Source organism: Schistocerca serialis, chromosome 5 (assembly GCF_023864345.2).
Source record: "Schistocerca serialis cubense isolate TAMUIC-IGC-003099 chromosome 5, iqSchSeri2.2, whole genome shotgun sequence".
Taxonomy (NCBI): Eukaryota; Metazoa; Arthropoda; class Insecta; order Orthoptera; family Acrididae; genus Schistocerca; species Schistocerca serialis.
The window spans coordinates 143238231-143260019 of record NC_064642.1 but is presented as its reverse complement, the minus strand read 5'-3'; the positions used below and the strand labels follow the sequence as shown (position 1 = coordinate 143260019).

Sequence of the window (21789 nt, the reverse complement as noted above, 5' to 3'; positions counted from 1 at the left end):
TTTTCTGCTTGCCACTTAGCCCTAGATTCCTTCCATGGTGTTGCCAGGGAAGGGAACATTTTAGAGTCATGTCACTCTTCATTAAAAGAGGACTGTCCTTTCACAGAGACTGCTGGGGCCATATGATCGTCAGCGTTTGCTTCATTTGCAAATCATCAGCCATCCACTCTGCCACCCACTCTGAACACAGGCTCTCCCCATTAGAGCCAACCAGTCTCAGCAAAGGCTACCTGGCCAGTTATCCATTGCTTGGAGTCCCCGTGCTCCAGTCACAACAGGCAAGTACTCCTTGGCATGCATGGAGTGTTTTCAGCTCAGGCACCAACAGCACAGTCCCTGCTTGGTCAGGGGGCTACCACCGTGCAAGTATGTGATGAAAGCCACACAATGGAAGGGCTACCACATAGGGTTTTGCGTATATTACCTTATTAGAGGGAAGGCTCCAAAGATGGATAGGCACGCCAAATTGGGCAACCTTCCTTGTACAAATCTGCAATTCTGGAGAATTTTGAAAATTGGTGGCAGGTCAAACCTAACAATGCGGCCCATGTGTGTATTTAATGAAAGGTTTTAGAAAAGGTTGGAAGTGGAAACTAGTCCCAATCATAAACAAGGGTCTGCACAAAGAAAACCATAAAGGGGAGACGCAGAGGGGGAAGGGGACTGTGAAAGTACCAGCTTGAAGCATGGAGAGGAAGTAACGCTGCAAAAGCTATGGCCCTGCGGTAGCCAGGCACCTACTCACAAAAGAATTGTGAGCCCGCTGGGGAGACCTACAAAGAGCTACGCAGATTCACCAGAATGTTTAATTACTATTGTTGACACTTATCTTTCTTAAACAGTTGTGCAGGAGCCACTCAACTGCCTACTTAAAGGAAAACACACATTGATCTACCGGAAGGTTCTGTGGTCACTACAAACAAAATCTGTTTTTGAAGATCTCAAGAAGGCTCTGTCTCAGACTACACTACTGGCCTACCCAAAATAGACATATCTTCTTTGGTGGATGCAAGCCAGATGGCAACAAAAGGTCAATGGACGATGGTAACCATTTGCATTGCTTTTGACAAATCTCATTGAACAATGACAGAAGTGGAGTGCAATTGATAGAGAATTGCTTGCCATCTACCCGGCCATCGAACATTGTAGATCGTGTGTTGAAGGTCATAATTTTTTATGAATCACAGATCATTAACTGCTCACAATCATTTTTCAACACCTAACTGACCTCTACTTATCCTGCCAATGCAGACAGGTGCAATTTATAGCACTGTTCACAGCTGACATACAGCACAAATAAGGGCAGGATACTATATGGTGGATTGTGTCTCCCAACTAGTTCAAGCTCTATTAATTGGACTAACATTGATAGCGAACAACAAGAAAATCATTTTCTTCAACATCACCTCAGAGATCCATAATCCACAGCATTGCAACTTGAATTTGTGCCAATGCCTGGGACGCAGAATGGAATTTGGCTTGATGGGAATGGAGAGAGACAGGAGCCACGCATTCTTGAGAAGTAGCACCACGAATATTCAATGCCTTGCACATTCCTTGGAATCTACAGTTCAGCCAAACTAGCTGCTTACAAAGCCATTTGTCCCAGTATACAGAAAGACTGATGTGCCTGGGCCAACACCTTCACAAGTTTTCAACACAAAAAAAGGTCAGACACATTTTTGCGCCAACTGAGAGCTTTCCTATGTCAGCAATATGCTTTGCACACCTTTACATGAACATTGTGAGACCACTGTTGCAGTCATCAGAGTGTCATTACTTCTCACAATAGTCTACCACTTCACCAGACAGCCAGAAGCAGTGCCTGTTGCAGATGTCTCTGCTAAATCTGTTGGCAGAGCATTAGTTCAGTTATGGTCCACGAGATATGACATCCACAAACCATAACCACTAACAGAAAACATCAATTTGATAAGCTATTATTTCTCAGGAATTACTCCAATTCTACAGCTACAATGACATTCACACAATAAGCTATGATCTTGCCAGTAATGGGATGGCAGAGCAAACGCTCACATTCATACAACAAGCTATGACCTCACTAGTAATTGGACTGTTACAGCAAGTACCTCACAACCTAAAAACTGCCTTGATGTGTAGAGTTTCACTGCAATTTGACACACTACTGTTAGCCCTGCTGGGGCGCGCACACACACACACACACACACACACACACACACACACACACACACACACAGAGAGAGAGAGAGAGAGAGAGAGAGAGAGAGAGAGAGAGAGAGAGAGAGAGCGAGAGAGAGAGAGAGAGAGAGAGAGAGAGAGAGCTCAAAGATGACTCTACACTCACTCTGCTCTCACCACCCTACTCCAGGCCCAACAGTGTTATTTCCAGATGTAGCAATGTGTTTCATTTTGGATGGGGATGGTAAACAAGACATCACTTCTATTGAATGACTCAAATCAGCATTTGCCGACACAGATACACTCTTCCCGTCTACCACAATGGCAACTCCAAGAGTGTGACCCTTCGCACACTTCTGCTCAGATTCAGCAGAAGACACCATTATGCTGAGTAGAGAGAAGCCAATGGAGCACCTACCATCACCTGCCCAAACAACTATTTCCACACTCAGTCGCAGACAAGTAAAGTTCAAATTTCTGCATATGCAAAGTGTTCCTGGGTTCAGCACAGGGGCACACCCACCAACAGCTGTTGCAAATCAGCTGCCTGGGACATGACCCTGCTATCTGTCAGTCAACAGCTGACAAATGTGCAATCTGAGCTAACATTTACGTACAAGTGACAGTGGGCGGCTAAAGAGGCAGATAATACAGCCAGACCATATTCATTGCACCTGTCCCTATAAAACCACAAAAACATTGAGAAAGGGCCTGCTGTGTTCTGCTCAAGTGGCTGCCACCCCCAAAAAGTCCTTGAGGAAAACTAAAGGAGATGAGGAATCCAACGTTTCCAGTCATTGCTTCAGCAAATTCTGTGCTTCAGCTGTTCAAAAAATAAGGAAGCTGATGTGGTGTCTCATGATAGTCATCATGATATGACACACAATGAGCAGCAAGTGTTATTGCTGACTAAAGACATTTGTGGCCTGTGCTTTGCTTAAACTACATGCAATGTAATTGTGCACTAATCAAGTGTCTATTATTCAGTGTTAACAAATAGCATTTTATGTTCAACATTAAATAATGTGCTATTTATGTGGTTAGGCCATACGAACTCTGAATCCCATAATCTTATTATTAAAAACCTGTTCTCATTAACAAGATTCACTGCTCTGTATGAACATGCCTCAGAGCAGTGAGGTACTACATGATTTATTTCATCAACTGTGCATCATCATCCTTTAGTTCATTAACAATTGGATACATATTAACTGTTTCAGCTGAGTACTATCCATCAAAATGTTATCAGGAAGTATCCTGCTATCCTGTTGCGTAAAATCTGGAAAATTTACCACTGAAATCAGACTGAAACAGCAAAAGAATGATCTCGGTTCACTTTTCCCATCAGACTCTTAAGAAATCTACAATGAAATCTTCAGAAACTACTAGTTATTTCTTCTTGTCTTACAAGCAACTTAATAATGCTTGTAGGTCTCTTATATCTGAAAGCTTTCTAAAGGGGGTATCTGTATATTGTTACAATTACAAGAGAAGTTCTGATCTACACAAGAACTGCTGTTTCAACAGTTTTTGATGTTGTGTCCAACTTTTACATTTATAATACCTGATATTCAACTTCTCTATCCCTGTGACTATACAGTTTTCCATTCTCATGAAACAAATTAATCTTTCTTTTCTGGAAACTGTTGCATATATTATGGTTCTGTTCTATTCCAATTTCTTTCACGGCTGCCTGTTTATAATCCGACTAACCTCAAAAATGTGCCCCCCTGACTGATGTAATCATAGGGATTTTGCCTTATGCGCTTTAACGTCAGCAGGTCCCGTACTTTCTTATAAAAAATGAATATCACAGCAGTACGAAAAGCTGTCATTTTCTGTCCTCTGTAGGCAGAGCTATTTAACTATCACAGCCAAAGAGTTTCTCGTGCTACAGAAAACATAAACAAATGACCACAAATGATGCCAGTGCATGAATTCAATTCCACACTATTTTATGACTCTAGAAAGTGACTGGACTTTTCAGTCCCATCAGGCAGAAAAGGGTTAAAGTTGTTCCTAGAAGTTTGCTGCACTCTACTTTGTTCAAAAACTGTTTGAGGCTCTTCCCTTATTTCAGGTAAAAAGCCAAACTGATTAACTGATTGCTAAAAGAAATTTGAACTGTGATGCCCAGGGTTTTCTCCTTTTGCTCGTTACTTGTTACCTTTTCCCAGTTCCCACTGTCTCCTTCCCCCTTCAATCTATCTAATTCAAAATATTCCTTTTCTGGTTCTGCCTGAAGGCCACAAATATTTTTTCCCTGTTCTACGATCCTCTTGTCTTGACTGCATTATCAGCTTAACGGGATAACCTCATCTGATATTTTACTGGCCTCCCCACAACTGCCCCAGTGAAACACCACTCCACAGTCCTGACATGTTGAGGCATAGTAACTCAACCCTTAGGCTGTAGAGAAAAGGAATTTTTGGGCAAACAAGGAAAAATGGTTGGGCACTTGTGTTTAAACCTCCCAGTCTCAGTGCAGAGAATAAAAGGCACGAAGTTATTCTCTAGATATGTACTGCAGACACAAATGCATGCAGATCTTTTTCAGATAATAAACTATTTGTTGCCCACTACATGGACTCAGTACTTCACAGGATGCAGATAATCATCGAAGTTAGAGGTACTGTACTTGGTCATCTAATGCTACTTTAGTAGTAATTTTAATCTCTTTGCCCAATTAGTTTAATATTTTTGACTGAAGAAAGAAATGATACTGAAATTTGCCTAATGTGGGACTGAAACCAAACACTTAACATAGTTATGTGCACCAGCCCTGCTGCAGAATAACCTTGCCACTGTTCTGAAGAGCCTTCCAATTTCCCACAACATATTTCCAAATAAATAATACTAAGAATGAGATGGCACAGGTATTTCACTCAAAGTCAAGACATGAAGCTCCTTTATTAATTTACGCAGTTATAAGCATACTTTAGTTTTATAAACAGGGTGATTTTGTGATGATGTCACAGAGTCTCAGGGATGATGAATTTAAGGTAAGAGAACCTGGTCCAGAAACGACCAAGTCTGAAGTTATAAAATCTTTCTGATACTCCTGACGATAGACCTCTTCTACTGCAAGCTCTTTGCTTTCCATTTTTTGGGAGTCATAGTATGGACCAAAATAAGAAAAAAAATTCAGTAAACACTGCCTCTAAAATGGATACCTTAAGAGCTATGAGCGCTTGTTCAGCAGAAGACGTGTATTTCACAGTAGCAAAGATGAACAAGTGTTCATAGCTCTTAAGGTATGCTCTTTCGAGCCCATATTTACTGGACATTTTTTCCTTGCTTTGGTCCATACTACCTCCTCCCAATACATGGAAAGCAAAGAGCTTGCAATAGAAGAGGTTTACTGTCAGAGGCATCTGAACGGTTTCCGCTTATAACTTTCAACCCAGTCTTTTCTGAACCAGGCTCCCATACCTCAGATTTATACATTTACCCTTCACCATCATCGCTGAAAGTTTGTAACACCATCACGGAATCACACTATATAGTACTACATGCCTCGTAACACCTGCATAGCATGGCACGTGGCAAAAAATTTAGCTCTAGTCAATTTTTTCTTGAAAAAAAATGTACAAAATTATTTATGCAGCCACATGATTAAAGTTTGTAAAATACTTGAAATGAAACAGAGTTACAAAATGTTTATAGGTCCTCACCTGACAAGGAGGGAACAGGTGTGCATGGGCGTCAACATTGTTTGCTTCTAAGATATTTTGGTTCAGACCAACACTGCGATTCTGGAACCATGCACTTAGTTTCTGCAGTATTCCTTTTAGTCGCTCATCTGAGAGGACAGACTGTAGGCACCCACGTTCTGCTGCAGAACTGCAAGCTGCCCTCAACTGTGTTGCAAAGAGAGTAGGCAGCAGCTGCCTACGCCATCCTCCACAAGGCACTCTGGCCACACCTTCAGAAAGTTCCACCAGCCTCTTTCGTACTAGTTGCAGGCACGCCGTGAAAGGCACTAATGAATCAGAATAAAAAACTGCCTTATAGTAACTTAAAGAGTAATGAACAGTTACTAGAGGGGTTCTAATATCATTAAGAACTATCTCCACAGATATTCTTTGATACATGAAACAGCTCATAACAATTTAATAAACTGATGCACAATATGCTACTGTTTGCAGCAGGCAGTTCTGTACTCTACATCAGCTAGACACCAATTCACGTTGAAATATTCATGTACAATTAATTCAAAAGATATTATTTGTACCTAACATTCATCAAAGAATACTGTTTACACTTTAACTAGAGTAACGTGCATGTATAAGGTGAGTGGCAGTGTAGCACATGACACACCAGCCAACAGCATCATCCTGCCACACTTTCCCGCAGCTTGTACGAGTATTTCAGGATGCTTGTTGAACATCTAACACCAATTTTCATATTTGTGGATGTGTGGTGATTGTTACTGTGCTGTGCAGTGTTTCTTGTGACTGACATACAGCAAACAAAAAATAACATATTAACAAGCAATAGTGACAAATTTATATGTACATACATGTTTCAAAAGGTAGTAAGAAGCAGAAAGTGTCCCTTGTGACAGATTTCCTGTTGACCACAAAGTAGAATAGGCTCACTCAGTGATAGCAAGTTACAGTTGCAATTAAAGTATTAAAATTAATGTTCACATTACATGTAAAAATCAAATATCCTATATAGGGCCTACAGCTATAACCTTAAATAATGATATCATCATTGTCTACATCATGGTAGTCTTTTATATTGTAACACAGAATTTTTGTTAGGCAGTCATATATTTTTAATTTTTTAAATGGCAAGGATCGAGCAGTAAGAGCAAACTTGTTAAAAATTTTGGCGGGCATTCACTTTGTGGGAGTTTCCTGTTATTGGTAGGCTGTGCCTTGAAATGGCAATGTTTGCCTTATTTCTGTTATGTTCATGAATTGTTTCCTTGGCAATACATTCTTTAATACTGTTCTTGACAAATAACGCAGACTCATAGATATACAGATTCACCAATGTTAGTATCCTAGGCCTTTAAAAGAGTAAGACAGTGCTCTATACGACCAGCCTTGCATATTACATGGACAGTTTTTTGGACTTTTAAAATGTTGCTGATATGAGCAGAATGTCTCCCATATGAGTAGGCCATATGAGATATGTTACCGAAAGAGCGCAAAATATGTCATTTGGAAATAATTATTACTGGCAGTATCTCTCAGTTTCCACAAGGTAGGACTTTTGTGAGATCTTTTTACAGACTTGGCTGATATGCTCTTCCCAACTGAGTTTATCATCAATATGTATTCCTACAAGTTTGACATAAGTTTACTGGCTACCGACCAATTTAATACACTGTCATTTGCCTCAGGCAGCAACAGCTAGAGGGTTTAATGTGGAAAAGAGAGAGAGAGCAAACTGGCAATGCTACAAAATGCTCTGGGCAAAGAACTTGTCACCCTCTCGTTATCTGAGCTGCATGTCACTAGTGCCCCTTATTACCAATAAACGATCAATGAATGACAAACTGGAGATCATTACACTGTCACTTACTATAAATGAAGTTTTTTCATTGTTTATATTGTCAGCAAGTAAAGCTCTGGTTCTTTAAGGAATTCAGCACCTATGTATGAAAGAGCTCCAAACTTCTGATTACTTTACAAATGAGTTAATGTGTTGAATATATGTCATTAAGTATATAAGCAATAAAAGTTTCAAAAAGGTTTTAAATTATGTTTAAAGTTTTTTAGGTTTGAAATTATGTTTAAAGTTTTTTAGAAGTTGCTAAGTGTTCTCACTGTCAAACATTGGATGAGTATAGCTTGGGTAATTTGCACTCCATTTTAGGCAAAACCTAGTGTTTTAAGCATCTCATGTTTATGACACATTTCTTGAATTAAGTGTTGTACAATGATGATTTCGCAGGTACATTCTGTGGTATACATGGATCCTGTCTACAAAATATTTTGTGAATGGAGTTAGTAGTAAGGAAGCAATAAATTAAAACTTCACACCTGATGTGGCATTTTTATTACATGAACAGCAAAGATGTAAGTAACAAAATTTTTTCCCTTCATGATTTTGTTCAGGGTGTCAGTGAGAAAGAGTTTCATAAAGGTTTGAAATTACATGTTAAGTCCCTGAATTTGCTCTCATAATAAAATAATGAATGAATAAAGTTTGGGTATTTGCATATGGTAAGTTACGCTGTCACAATGCGTATATACAGTTTGTAACTGTAATACTTGTCTTACTGTGTTAAAAATTAACATAACATTATCTCTCTTTATGAGTGCATTATGACAGTATTTTAAATTTTTAAATTTGGCCAATAATTATTTGAAATATTGAAAATCAAATTTTTGATCCACCTTGGAGCTTTTAAATTGCTACCCTGTACCTGGAACCATGAACCAGGCTGGCAATTTAGCAACATAGATATGTTATTAGGATTTATAACTATCAGCTGTTGCTGCTAGGACATGGATTTATTTGTAAGAAAAACCACACTGTCATGTATTTACATACACTATGTGATCAAAAGTATCCAGACACCACCAAAAACATACATTTTTCTTATTAGGTGCATTGTGCTGCCACCTACTGCCAGGTACTCCATATCAGCAACCTCAGTAGTCATTAGACATCGTGAGAGCAGAATGGGGTGCTCTGCGCAACTCACAGACTTCAAACGTGGTCAGGTGATTGGGTGTCATTTGTGCCTTATGTCTGTATGTGAGATTTCCACACTCCTAAACATCCCTAGGTCCACTGTTTCTGATGTGATAGGAAGTGGAAACATGAAGGGACATGTACAGCACAAAAGCGTGCAGGCTGACCTTGTCTACCGACTGAAAGACCGTCCACAGTTGAAGAGGATCGTAATGTGTAATAGGCAGACATCTAACCAGACCACCACACAGGAATTCCAAACTACATCAGTATCCACTGAAAGTTCTATGACAGTTAGGTGGGAGGTAAGAAAACTTGGATTTCATGGTCAAGTGCCTGCTTATAAGCTACATATCACACCGGTAAATGGCAAACGGCACCTTGCTTGGTGTAAGGAGCGTAAACATTGCATGATTGAACAGTGGAAAAATGTTGTGTGAAGTGACAAATCATGGTCACAATGTGGCGATCTGATGGCAGGGTTTGGGTATGGCGAATGCCCATTGAACGTCATTGCCACTGTGTGTAGTGCCAACAGTTTAAATTCAGAGGCATTAGTGTTATGGTGTGGTCATGTTTTTCATGGAGGGGGCTTGCACCCCAGGTTGCTTTGCATGGCACTATGACAGCACAGGCCTACACTGATGTTTTTAACACCTTCTTGCTTCCCACTGTTGAAGAGCAATTCGGGGTTGGTGATTGCATCTTTCAACACGATCAAGCACCTGTTCATAAAGCATGGCCTGTGGTGGACTGGTTACACAACAATAACATCCGTGTAATCGGCTGGCCTGCACAAAGTCCTGACCTGAATCCTACAGAACACTTTTGCGATGTTTCGGAATGCTGACTTCATGCCAGGCCTCACCGACCGACATCAATACCTCTCCGCAGCACTCCATGAAGAATGGGCTGCCATTCCCCAAGAGACGTTCCAGCACCTGATTGTATGTATGAATGCTAGAGTGGAAGCTGTCATCAAGGCTAAAGGCGGGCCAACACTGTATTTAATTCCAGCATTACCAATGGAGGGCGCCATGAACTTTTAAGTCATTTTCAGCCAGGTGTCTGGACACTTTTGATCACATAGTGTACTTCAGCCAATTGGGTTTCTTGCATAGTTGATTCTCTGTTCAAAGATTTGATCATGAACAGAAAGATTTTACAGGGTAGTGAATAAAGGGATTTATTTTGAATGTAATAGGATCACTATAAAGAGTACAGCAACGAGATTATTGGGAAAGCTAAAGACATCTCCCCTGCCACTACAGAATAAGGAATAGGAACATTTTGATTAAGAAACGACAAGGGAAAATCTGAGTTCTCTTTATACCAACGGAGGAAATATTTGTCAATGATCAAGTGTATTTGAGGGAGGAAGGTCATTTGGACCAGGAAACTGGTAAAGCTGGGAGGATAAGGACAGTATGCAAGACTTTTGTTCTACGCACAAAAATTACCTTAAGAGCTTCGGATAAGAACAGAGATTAGAAAACAAACAGCAAAATTTTAACAAGTAAGTACTGATGATAGGTATTAGCCACCAGTGAAGTGTGTGCTATCAGTTGCAAGAAATGCTGAAGACAGAATGCTCATTCAACTCACAGATGCTTCCTACACGGATACCACAAGAAGAGTACGAGTGGCTAAATTTGCATCTACATCCGTACTCCGCAAGCCGCCTGAAGGAGTGTGGCGGAGGGTTCTTTGAGTACCTCTATCAGTTCTCCCTTCTATTCCAGTCTCGTATTGTTTGTGGAAAGAAAAATTGTCGGTATGCCTCTGTGACCTCTGTGTGGACTCTAATCTCTCTGATTTTATCCCCATGGTCTCTTCGCGAGATATACGTAGGAGGGAGCAATATATTGCTTGACTCCTCGGTAAAAGTATGTTCTCAAAACTTCAACAAAAGTCCGTACCGAGCTACTGAGCATCTCTCTTCCAGAGTCTTCCACTGGAGTTTATCTATCATCTCCGTAACGCTTTCGCAATTACTAAATGATCCTGTAATGAAGCACGCTGCTCTCCGTTGGATCTTCTCTATCTCTTGTATCAACCCTATCTGGTACGGATCCCACACCGGTGAGCAGTATTCGAGCAGTGGGTGAACATGTGTACTGTAACCTACTTCCTTTGTTTTTGGACTGCTTTTCCTTAGGATTCTTCCAATGAATCTCAGTCTGGCATCTGCTTTACTGACAATTAATTTTATATGGTCATTCCATTTTAAATCACTCCTAATGCCTACTCCCAGATAATTTATGGAATTAACTGCTTCCAGCTGCTGACGTGTTATATTGTAGCTAAATGATAAATGAATTTTCTTTCTACATATTCACAGCATATTACACTTGTCTACATTGAGATTCAATTGCCATTCCCTGCACCATGCGTCAATTCGTTGCAGATCCTCCCGCATTTCAGTACAATTTTCCATTGTTACAACCTCTCGATATACTACAGCATCATCCGCAAAAAGCCTCAGTGAACTTCTGATGTTATCCACAAGGTCATTTATATATATTATGAATAGTAATGGTCCTACGACACTCCCCTGCGGCACACCTGAAATAACTCTTACTTCGGAAGACTTCTCTCCATTAAGAATGACATGCTGCTTTCTGCTATTAGTTTTGTATAAAAAGAAGTGGCGCATGAGCCACAAGAGTAGTAAAATGAAAAGAGCCAATTAGGGCAGTGAGAGTGACACTCAGTAAGTCTGCATTATTGTCTATCTGAAGCTGTTTGTGCGAGTCTCTTTCGGAGGCTGTAATATGAGAAATGTATTGGTCATGATACAAAATAAGAAAAGTGATATACTCTGCGTTTTATTTAAAAATAAGCACATCATCAAAATCAAATGCTGGGACTTTCTGAAGCAATAACTCCTGAGGATATCAAAGTTAAGTATCTCATCATATGGAGCAGCTAAGTTGTTATGTGAGCATTTATTAACTGTGATTGAAACTTTCTAGTTTTCACTCATCTACATACTTGTGAATGGTAGAGGCCCAAACTATTAAGTCACACCAATGGTATTGTTGAGAATTTACTATTGCCGTTGTCCAATTACAGATAAAATACAAAAACTGAATATTTTATTCTCACTCAGCATCAGTGACAAAATGCATTTAAGCGTGGCATTTGAAAGCACACTTCATGCACACAACTGCTACCACCAGAAGCTCTGATTGCAATGTGACTCCCCACATGAATAGCAATCTGGAGTGGGGTGGGGAAGGGGGAGGGATATGAGGGTATGAGTGGAAGGGGGATAGAAGAGCGCAGTCTAGAGGAACATGCAGGGACTAGACAGCAACCTGATCAGACTGCTATGTGCAGTGCCGGCAGACGGGGTGGAGGAAAAAATGGGGAGAAGAACGGAGAGTAACAGAGAAGGGGAAAAGACTGGTGCATGCATTGGCAGAGGGCGGGGCTATGTCAAAAGGGAGGTGGTGATAGGATAGAGGGGGCAGAAACTGTTGCATGGAGGGTGAGGGGACAGTACATTACAATAGGTTGAGGCTGAGATAATATGGAGAGCAGAGAATGTGTTATAAGGATAACTCTCATCTGCACAGTTCAGAAAAGGTGGTGGTGGTGGTGGTGGTGGTGGTGGTGGTGGTGGTGGTGGTGGAGGGAAGGATCCAGATGGCCCAGGTTGTGAAGCAGCCCAGGCCCACACCAGATTGCTCTTTACTTGACAGTGACATTCCAGTCACAGCTGCCAATGGTAGCAGTCGTGTGCTTGCTTGTGTGGAGGGGAAAAAAATTATATATATATATATTTAACATTACATTCGTGACCTCATTGCCTGTTTCACCACACGCACCATTTGGATTCTTACCCCAGACAACAGTTTCTCAGAACTCCACAGTTGGGTAATAGCACTACACCATGTCCTTGGTTCTCACCACCACCCGCCTGGCATTAATTTACACTAATTTCTTCCACCTCAGCTTTTCTTCACTGTAGCTACTCTTTGCTGCACTCCATTTTAGTTTTCTACATCTTTCATTGTATTTCCTGTCTATTTTTCACCACCCCCATCCCACCTCTGTTACGTACAAACCACTTAGCTTTTCACTCTTATCAACTGGTGCACGATGTTTTAGTAGTAATGTGTCTTGCACATTACCCTCTCTTCCACCTTTAAGCTCTCAGGTTTTCAAATCTCGTCCGATGCAGTCCCCGGTCAGTCAGTCTTTCCTTCTCATCCCATACTGTAAGTGTCCCTGACCTGCAGTTCTGGGTGACTTTCCTGAAATCTACCCCTTTTCCTAGACCTCTCCAGTCCTTTTCCTTCACCCTTTTTCCTTCCTCTTCAACCTTTCTGCCTGAAGAAGGAACCACTGGCTTCAAAAGCATGCAAATCACAACAGTCTTACGTGTGTGTTCTGCTGGCATTTGTTGAGTAGATTTTTTTCTCTATCCAACTAATTAAATAATTTTATTGGCAATTTGTGTGTGTGTGTGTGTGTGTGTGTGTGTGTGTGTGTGTGTGTGTGTGTGTGTGTGTGTGTGTGTGTGAACAGGAAACCACAGAAATTAGACAGGAAAGTACAGGGTATTTCAAAAATGACCGGTATATTTGAAACGGTAATAAAAACTAAACGAGCAGCGATAGAAATACACCGTTTGTTGCAATATGCTTGGGACAACAGTACATTTTCAGGCAGACAAACTTTCGAAATTACAGTAGTTACAATTGTCAACAACAGATGGCGCTGCGGTCTGGGAAACTCTATAGTACTATATTTTCCACATATCCACCATGCGTAGCAATAATATGGCGTAGTCTCTGAATGAAATTACCCGAAACCTTCGACAACGTGTCTGGTGGAATGGCTTGACATGCAGATGAGATGTACTGCTTCAGCTGTTCAATTGCTTCTCTGGATTCTGGCGGTACACCTGGTCTTTCAAGTGTCCCCACAGAAAGAAGTCACAGGGGTTCATGTCTGGCGAATAGGGAGGCCAATCCACACCGCCTCCTGTATGTTTCGGATAGCCCAAAGCAATCACACGATCATCGAAATATTCATTCAGGAAATCAAAGACGTCGGCCGTGCGATGTGGCCGGGCACCATCTTGCATAAACCACGAGGTGTTCGCAGTGTCGTCTAAGGCAGTTTGTACCGCCACAAATTCACGAAGAATGTCCAGATAGCGTGATGCAGTAATCGCTTCGGATCTGAAAAATGGGTCAATGATTCCTTTGGAAGAAATGGCGGCCCAGACCAGTACTTTTTGAGGATGCAGGGACAATGGGACTGCAACATGGGGCTTTTCAGTTCCCCATATGCGCCAGTTTTGTTTATTGACGAAGCCGTCCAGGTAAAAATAAGCTTCGTCAGTAAACCGAATGCTGCCCACATGCATATCGCCTTCATCAATCCTGTGCACTATATCGTTAGCGAATGTCTCTCGTGCAGCAATGGTAGCGGCGCTGAGGGGTTGCCGCGTTTGAATTTTGTATGGATAGAGGTGTAAACTCTGGCGCATGAGACGATACGTGGACGTTGGTGTCATTTGGACCGCAGCTGCAACACGGCGAACGGAAACCCAAGGCCGCTGTTGGATCACCTGCTGCACTAGCTGCGCGTTGCCCTCTGTGGTTGCCGTACGCGGTCGCCCTACCTTTCCAGCACGTTCATCCGTCACGTTCCCAGTCCGTTGAAATTTTTCAAACAGATCCTTTATTGTATCGCTTTTCGGTCCTTTGGTTACATTAAACCTCCGTTGAAAACTTCGTCTTGTTGCAACAACACTGTGTTCTAGGCGGTGGAATTCCAACACCAGAAAAATCCTCTGTTCTAAGGAATAAACCATGTTGTCCACAGCACACTTGCACGTTGTGAACAGCAAACGCTTACAGCAGAAAGACGACGTACAGAATGGCGCACCAACAGACTGCGTTGTCTTCTATATCTTTCACATCACTTGCAGCGCCATCTGTTGATGAAAATTGTAACTACTGTAATTTCGAAAGTTTGTCCGCCTGAAAATGTACTGTTGTCCCAAGCATATTGCAACAAACGGTGTATTTCTATCGCTGCTCGTTTAGTTTTTATTGCCGTTTCAAATATACCGGTCATTTTTGAAACACCCTGTAAGAAAAAAGATAAAGGTAGGAGTAAGTCAAACAATCCACACGATCAAGGAAATTTTGCGAATAAATATTTTTATGTACTGAAAACATGTTGTAACTACAATTACCAAAAATGTATGCAGATTTTCTAGAGAAAACATAAAACAATCGCAAAGAAGTTGCCCACTAGACAGTGTCAGATCAGGAACACAAATAAATTAATAACAAATAAAAAACTAGCAGGCATAGCTGCACTGCTAGACTGTATGCTGAAAGAACGCATAGACAGCGCACAATCTTCCTTAGCTAATAACAGAGCAACTTTACTTTTCAGCCTCTGACTGTGTGAATATCAAAAAGGGTTTCACTATGACGATTAAGGCTTTTGCTGTAATGGTACACTACCGCTCCTATCCCCTCTGAAAAAAAGTCTGCCTGTAATTACGAGGTGTCCCTCTTGGTTCTCTCTTTATAAGGGCAGAAGATCAAATATAAGTATAGGAATAATGAGAGGCCTGGTGATGGGATGAGAAATGGGCATGGGGTAATCCATCATCTTCTATTTAAATCATTGGAGTAGTAAAAATGATGTAGCATCACACAGTTGGGCAGCGTCATTAAAAAGAATTACACTGATGACAGCATGTCTGAATTTATCTGCATAGCCTTTGTATTGTCTCATAGTATGCAGCTGCATTCCTTATCATCCCTAGTGACATGAATTCCTATGGCTTCTTAAAATGAACTGCAAGGCATCATGGTAACAAGGCTTAACAGATATACAACAGACTCTTCTGAAGAGGGTATAAGGATGCTGGTGCATCACTATGATGAATGTCACAATTACTATGGTGATTATGATGAAAAATATGCAATATATACATTTAATATCAGTACAACAACCATTGATTATATCCATGTTTGCCTTAACTAAAAATCCTGAGAGAAGCTGAATGGGATGGAGGGGGGGGGAGGGGGGGGGGGGGGGGGGGGAATCTCAACTCAAGTAATTTTCTGAAAGATGTGGCGCTGGAGGTCTCCCTTGAACTTGGATCATGAATGACTCCTCTTGTTGTTAGTTTTCCTGTAACCTTAAGCCTTGCCAGTCCATTTTGCTCCAATCATTTCCTGTACTCAATCAGGAAGAACAGCGCCACATTCTGAAAATTGGAAATTTTGCTTTTACTGTGTGTTCCTATCTGCCATTTGTTGAGCAATTTTGCTCTGTCTGTACAGTATTGCCAATAAATGGAGCTGTAACAGGACTATATACAACACATGAAGAGCTAAATTTTTTATTCTAGAGAAACTTAGGCCTGTATACTAAATATGAAGAGCTAAATATTTTATTGAACAGTAAGTTATCATATTTAATTCCAACTAAAGCAAACTCTTTTGTAAGTGCACTACGTGGCACCTACTGGGAGTCAGCAGCTTTAATTCTCATAAATGAACAGACAGCATATTTCATATTTTTGGCCACACGATGAATGATCATGCATCCACAAGTGACCAGTGTTGCATAAAGACATTTAAAATCTAATAAAAAAAATATTCTTTTACGCTTGTATCTGAAGTACACACAAACAGACAAGAAATATCAAATACTCTGCCTGTAACAACTCACAGTGGACCGCAAACTCCATACAGTCCTCTCTGTGATTAGTACTGAATGCATGAAGCAGGGCATCAGTTTGTAACTGGGTTAGAGTATTGTCTATTACAGAAAGGATTTCCAACATTTTCTGAGATTTAGCATAAAATTTCAAACCATCTGCAATATGCTTTCTAATTCTTCGGATTGCTCCAACAATTTCATTTTCAGTGATTGTATTTATACGTTTTAGAAAAAACCGTGTTTCACCTTCTATAAAGAAATCTCTGAACTCCAAACAAGACAAGGACATCAACCTGTAACAGAACAAATAAATTAATGATAAAAGTGCATAGATCATTAACTCATTACAGTTTTTACCTATTAATTCCAACCTATTAAGTGCTAAGATTCTCAATCCCCCCCCTAGGATTTTAGTATCAGTCACTACAAAAATCTGACTTCATAGGGACCCAGACAAACATTCCATACTCTAGAATGAATCAATTTTTTTAAAGTTATATCTGTTTTGAGAGAAGATAACTTTCCAGTGTCCTTCAGACCTGGAGTTTGCCATTTGTTCTCAGTATATTGAGTTTCATTCAGTTTTCACATTTTATATTTATTTGTATACTGGCGTGAAGTTGCATTACACTGTATTTGCTTTTATTTAAGTTGACAATATTTTCAGCAAATCATCAAGCATATTCAGGCAGCACTAACCTGTGTCTGATATGTTCTGAAATGAGGCGCCTTCCTGTGAACTGTTTCGGTCATGGTCATGAAATGCTAACAGGTCATTAGAAAATGTACAGTTATCTCTCTTTGAAATTACTTATCATACATACCATAGCCACCACTCAGGTAAGCAGATAATTTGCAGGTATGTCAAAGTTACTTTAGAAACTCTTAGTACATCATGCAAATTACAGTAGAAAGTCAATTTTAAAATTGCAGGTGCATATCATAATGTCAGTTACACAATAATTCATGTATTTTGAACCAACCATGTCGAGCAAAACAAAGCTCATATTGCATTACTAAGACCATGTTTTACATATAAGGTCTTGAATCATTAGGTAAGCATAGGACAGTGCTAATGCTCCATGGTTATAGAGCTCACAAACTCGAAGTTATCTATAAGTAATTCCGAAAACAAGGTGGAAGTAAGCAAAAAATTTCATGGAAAACAAAAACTGTGTGGATAAAAGTTAAGGCTATCATCTTGGATGACACCCAGGCCACGCTATTTCTCAATTTCTAAATAAAGACACTCAAACTGAATGTTTAGTTTCTGTTTACCCCCAAAGCCAATGCAAGTTTCATCATGAAAAACATTAATCACAACACTCTCAGAACAGATACTTTTGATATTGTAACTGCAATGGGAACAACAGCCAACTTTTAACGAAAACTTTAAGAAAAAAAAAAAACAACCTTCCATTGCTTCAATGTAAGCGTTTTTAGTGGACATGCCATTTAAATATGATCTTCCAAAACTGGTCACGTTTAGAAACAGAAGTAACAAATATAAATTCACAGATCTATAAACTCTGTTCAAAATTTGCAAATATTACAGTAATTAAACCAAGTGAAACATGCAGAGAACATTATAAACTAAATGGATTTCACTTAAATAACCTTGGCAGAAGAGAAATCACAAACTTCACATTAGAAACCGTGACATAAGAAAAAGTACTAAGTGGCCCCACAGTACCACTTAGTTATAAGGAATAAAACATCACTATGGAAAACCCTGTACCCAAGGACAGATGCAGTGTAAAACATACAGATAACTCAAGTGAGTGTAGCACATTTGACTTTGAAAAATTTTTTATGGCCACGCCTCCTATATCAGGAGAGGCAATAGTAAAGAACTTTATGTCCACTTGTGTACAAACAGATCCCAGAAGAGAGATAAGAGGGTGCCATAACAGGCAACCAACACCCTAGGTACCAAAGGCAATAATGTAGTATTCCACCTCCATCAAAAAGGTATGTATACCACCAAAATGTGCAGTCAATAACAAACGAGCTGGCATGCATTCAACTCTTATTCACAACAGAGCTGGAATATGTGTCATAAGCATTATAGACGAATGGTTGAAATCGGACCACATCTGTTCAAATAGCATACCTGGTTATGCATTAGAACCCCATTGCAGCTGAAAAAGTTGCAAAGGTGGAGGTGCTGTTGTATTTATAAAAAATCTGTAGAATATAGAAATTTGACCAGTTTGGTTATTTAAATAAAGGTAAGGATTTTGAGCAAGCTGCTATCAAAATTTTAGAAACAAATATAATTATTGCATGCTTTCATGGTTTCCCAGCAGCCAACGTATGTGCCGTTCTGAAACATCTTAAAATACTCCTAAATAAATTTCATCAAAACAAAAAGGTACTAATTTAATGTAGATTTTCAATCCCTGGGGCATGCGAGAAATCTCCATTGAATCTCACAAACTCATTCAGTGTGAAAGCTACAATAAAATTTAATGTAGATTTTCAATCCCTGGGGCATGCGAGAAATCTCTATTGAATCTCACAAACTCATTCAGTGTGAAAGCTACAATAAAATTCACTACAAGATGCAAAAATTATACCAAAAGACCCTCGACCAGGTATGTATAAACTGTCTCTAGCAGATTGTAGAACCTTTTAAACCTTTCACCTTTACTGAATGGTGGCCATTTTCGTTTGTAAGTGTGCGACGATGTTTCAGTTTAGAGACGTTAGCAAAAATATGAATATCTCTGCACTGGGTTAAGTTACAACATTGCAATTGACATGATTGTTTTTAGAAAAGTGTCCTCTACAACTTTGTCTATTACACAAAATACCCTAAATTCAAAAGTAACCAGTCAAAATTACCTCCAAAGTTTGGTATCCAAATTTTCAAAAGTCCACATTTTAGGCCCAAAAATAACAAACAAGGAGTGATTTATGACAGATATCATACACTATTAGCATCATATAGAGCAAGAACACTTACAAATGTTTTCTTAATATTTTATGAATTTTTGAGATTTGAAAATTTTCATTTTTTGTTAAGTTTGGGGTTAGTTATCTCAGGTGGCACTGAATATAAAAATATGATTTTTGCATAATTTGTACACCTATATGATAGCAACGTACAGTAAAAATTGCAACATTGAAAACTGACTTACCAAAGGAATGAATTTTTGAAAATGAGGAGATAATTCACGTTACTCTACAACTGATCTTATGGCTGTTGCCTATTCATGTGTGATATTGGCGGGATATAATCAATTATTATTGAAGTAAGGTACTGAATTATATACAAAAAGTGGAAACATCACTGAACTTAACATTTATATTACTTTGACATACATAAAAAAAATATTTTCAATTAACATCCTTCAAGATGTGACTGTTCCTAAATCTGATGGTGAATGTTAAGAACACTTATTTCATCAAACAGCTTCTGTGATATAGAGTAAGACCTCCAAGTTGCTGTGGTAAGTTCAAACACTGAAAGTTTCCTTAAATGTTTTTAATTGGTATCCAAACTTTGTCACTAGTAGATTTCTTGAATAATGTTCTTGGGCCAACAGGGCGGTAAAAATGCACAAAAACATCATTGTTCTCCAAATTTATTCTTTCAACCTCTGCAAGCCACCACTGTCCATCACACACACATGCCACTATGTCACTCAACATTAAAAACAGAGATGTAATTTTACTGACACAATGATCCTCATAAATTTTGGTTTCTGATGTTACATAGTATTGAACTAAGTTTTCTGTAATGCCAAGGAATTTGTGGAAATGCCTTGTTCCTTTTATTGCTATATAGTTTTCAAATCTGGTTTGAAGTGTTATTTTAATATTCAGAACCACTTCTTCTTTCTCGATCAGAAAATAGGTAATGCCTTTGACATTATCCTTACAAAAGACATACATGTCCTATACTGTGAGTATTTGATCTGTGGTTGGTCTTCGTAGGCTGGCTTTACTTCACATTTCGCTGTACCTCCTACTCCATCACATACATTTTTGCCATGGCAAGATGCAAAAAAGTGCCATTCAGCCTCCAACCCAAAGTCTACTCTGCAGTTGCACAGATTTGAAAAATCCTTTTTGTTTTTATACTGACTACCACTTCCATCTGAAAAGTATATCAGCTTCTCAACCTTGGGAAAATTTTCTTTTATGTAATTTATTACATACTTTTGAAACACATGTACAGCCAAAGTGTTTACTCCAAGTAGTCACTTAGAATGTAAATTGAAGAACTGCAAACTTCATCTTTCTCATTTTTAAATAGGGAATAAATGGATGCACTGTTACCTGGTCATTGACCCAGTGGTACCCTTGTACTGCATCCTGAAACACAAATGTAAAATTTTCTGCAAAATCAGCTAGCACTATGCATTCAGTTTCATGAAGTTATGCTTTTTTGTCCTTCAAAAACTTACTTTGGATTTTAGAAACATAGTGGTGACTTTTTGAGTTTTTGTTTAAGTTGTCAATTAAAGATTCCAAGTATTCTTCCTGAGACTTAACCACTTTTATCATTTCTGCCTTGTTAGTTGTGACCCACTGTTTGAAGGTAATACTGTCTGGCATTTCCTCACCATATTTGTGAAACAATTCAATAACAGTTTCCTTACCAGGGTATTTATTATACAAACTCATCATGCAGTCATAACTGTTAGTGTCACAGACCATTAAATCTAGTAACTCTTTGTAGTTGAGATCACTGAGTTTTGCACCCACAATCATCAGGCTGACATTTTGTCCCTGAGGATCCAGCCAAAATACACCATGTATGGCAGATGTCACAAAATTCTGACCTTCCAATTTTGCATTCAGGATGAGAATTTTTGAAAGTTATGTAAAGTTCATTTAAGTTTGACACCACTAGTCGTTTCTGCTTTGTTACTTTAACTCTGTTTATAACAACTCTTTTGCTATCTTTGCAACCTGGGCACATTCTACTGTTTTTATCATCTTCAAAAAACTGCTGGATCTTTATAATTGTTTCTTCACTTATACCTACTCCTTTCTTCTTTCCTAAAACTGGAAGAATGCATTGCTCTTTCACAAAATTTCAGGTTAGTTTAACCAAATGATGAGAAACGTTGAATTCATGAACAATTTTTTCTCTTGACCATGAGTCAGGGAGCAAACTTAAAATTTTAACTTTTTCCTCTTTAGATGTCATTGAAAATTTAATTTTTAATTTCTCCATTAAGCTCAAATATTCAGTGTCAGATGATGCTGGTGGTAGATTTTCTTCTTCTTTACAAATAATGTTGGCAT

General features: G+C 39.3%; 1 protein-coding gene across 7 annotated transcripts in view; it reads right to left on the bottom strand.

The window, feature by feature from the left end:
- The window catches only part of LOC126481385 (DNA primase large subunit-like), a 160460-nt gene that overhangs the window by 92138 nt on the left and 46533 nt on the right, over window positions 1–21789 (bottom strand). For 5 of the 7 annotated variants that reach the window (XM_050105106.1, XM_050105100.1, XM_050105105.1 and 2 more), the window contains 2 exons: window positions 16537–16820; window positions 5835–6142 (listed from right to left, as the gene is read on the bottom strand). In XM_050105106.1, coding sequence (XP_049961063.1) covers window positions 5835–6142; window positions 16537–16820 — 592 coding nt within the window. The remainder of the gene's footprint in view (window positions 1–5834; window positions 6143–16536; window positions 16821–21789) is intronic. The other 2 variants (XM_050105104.1, XM_050105107.1) reach the window with 1 other exon arrangement.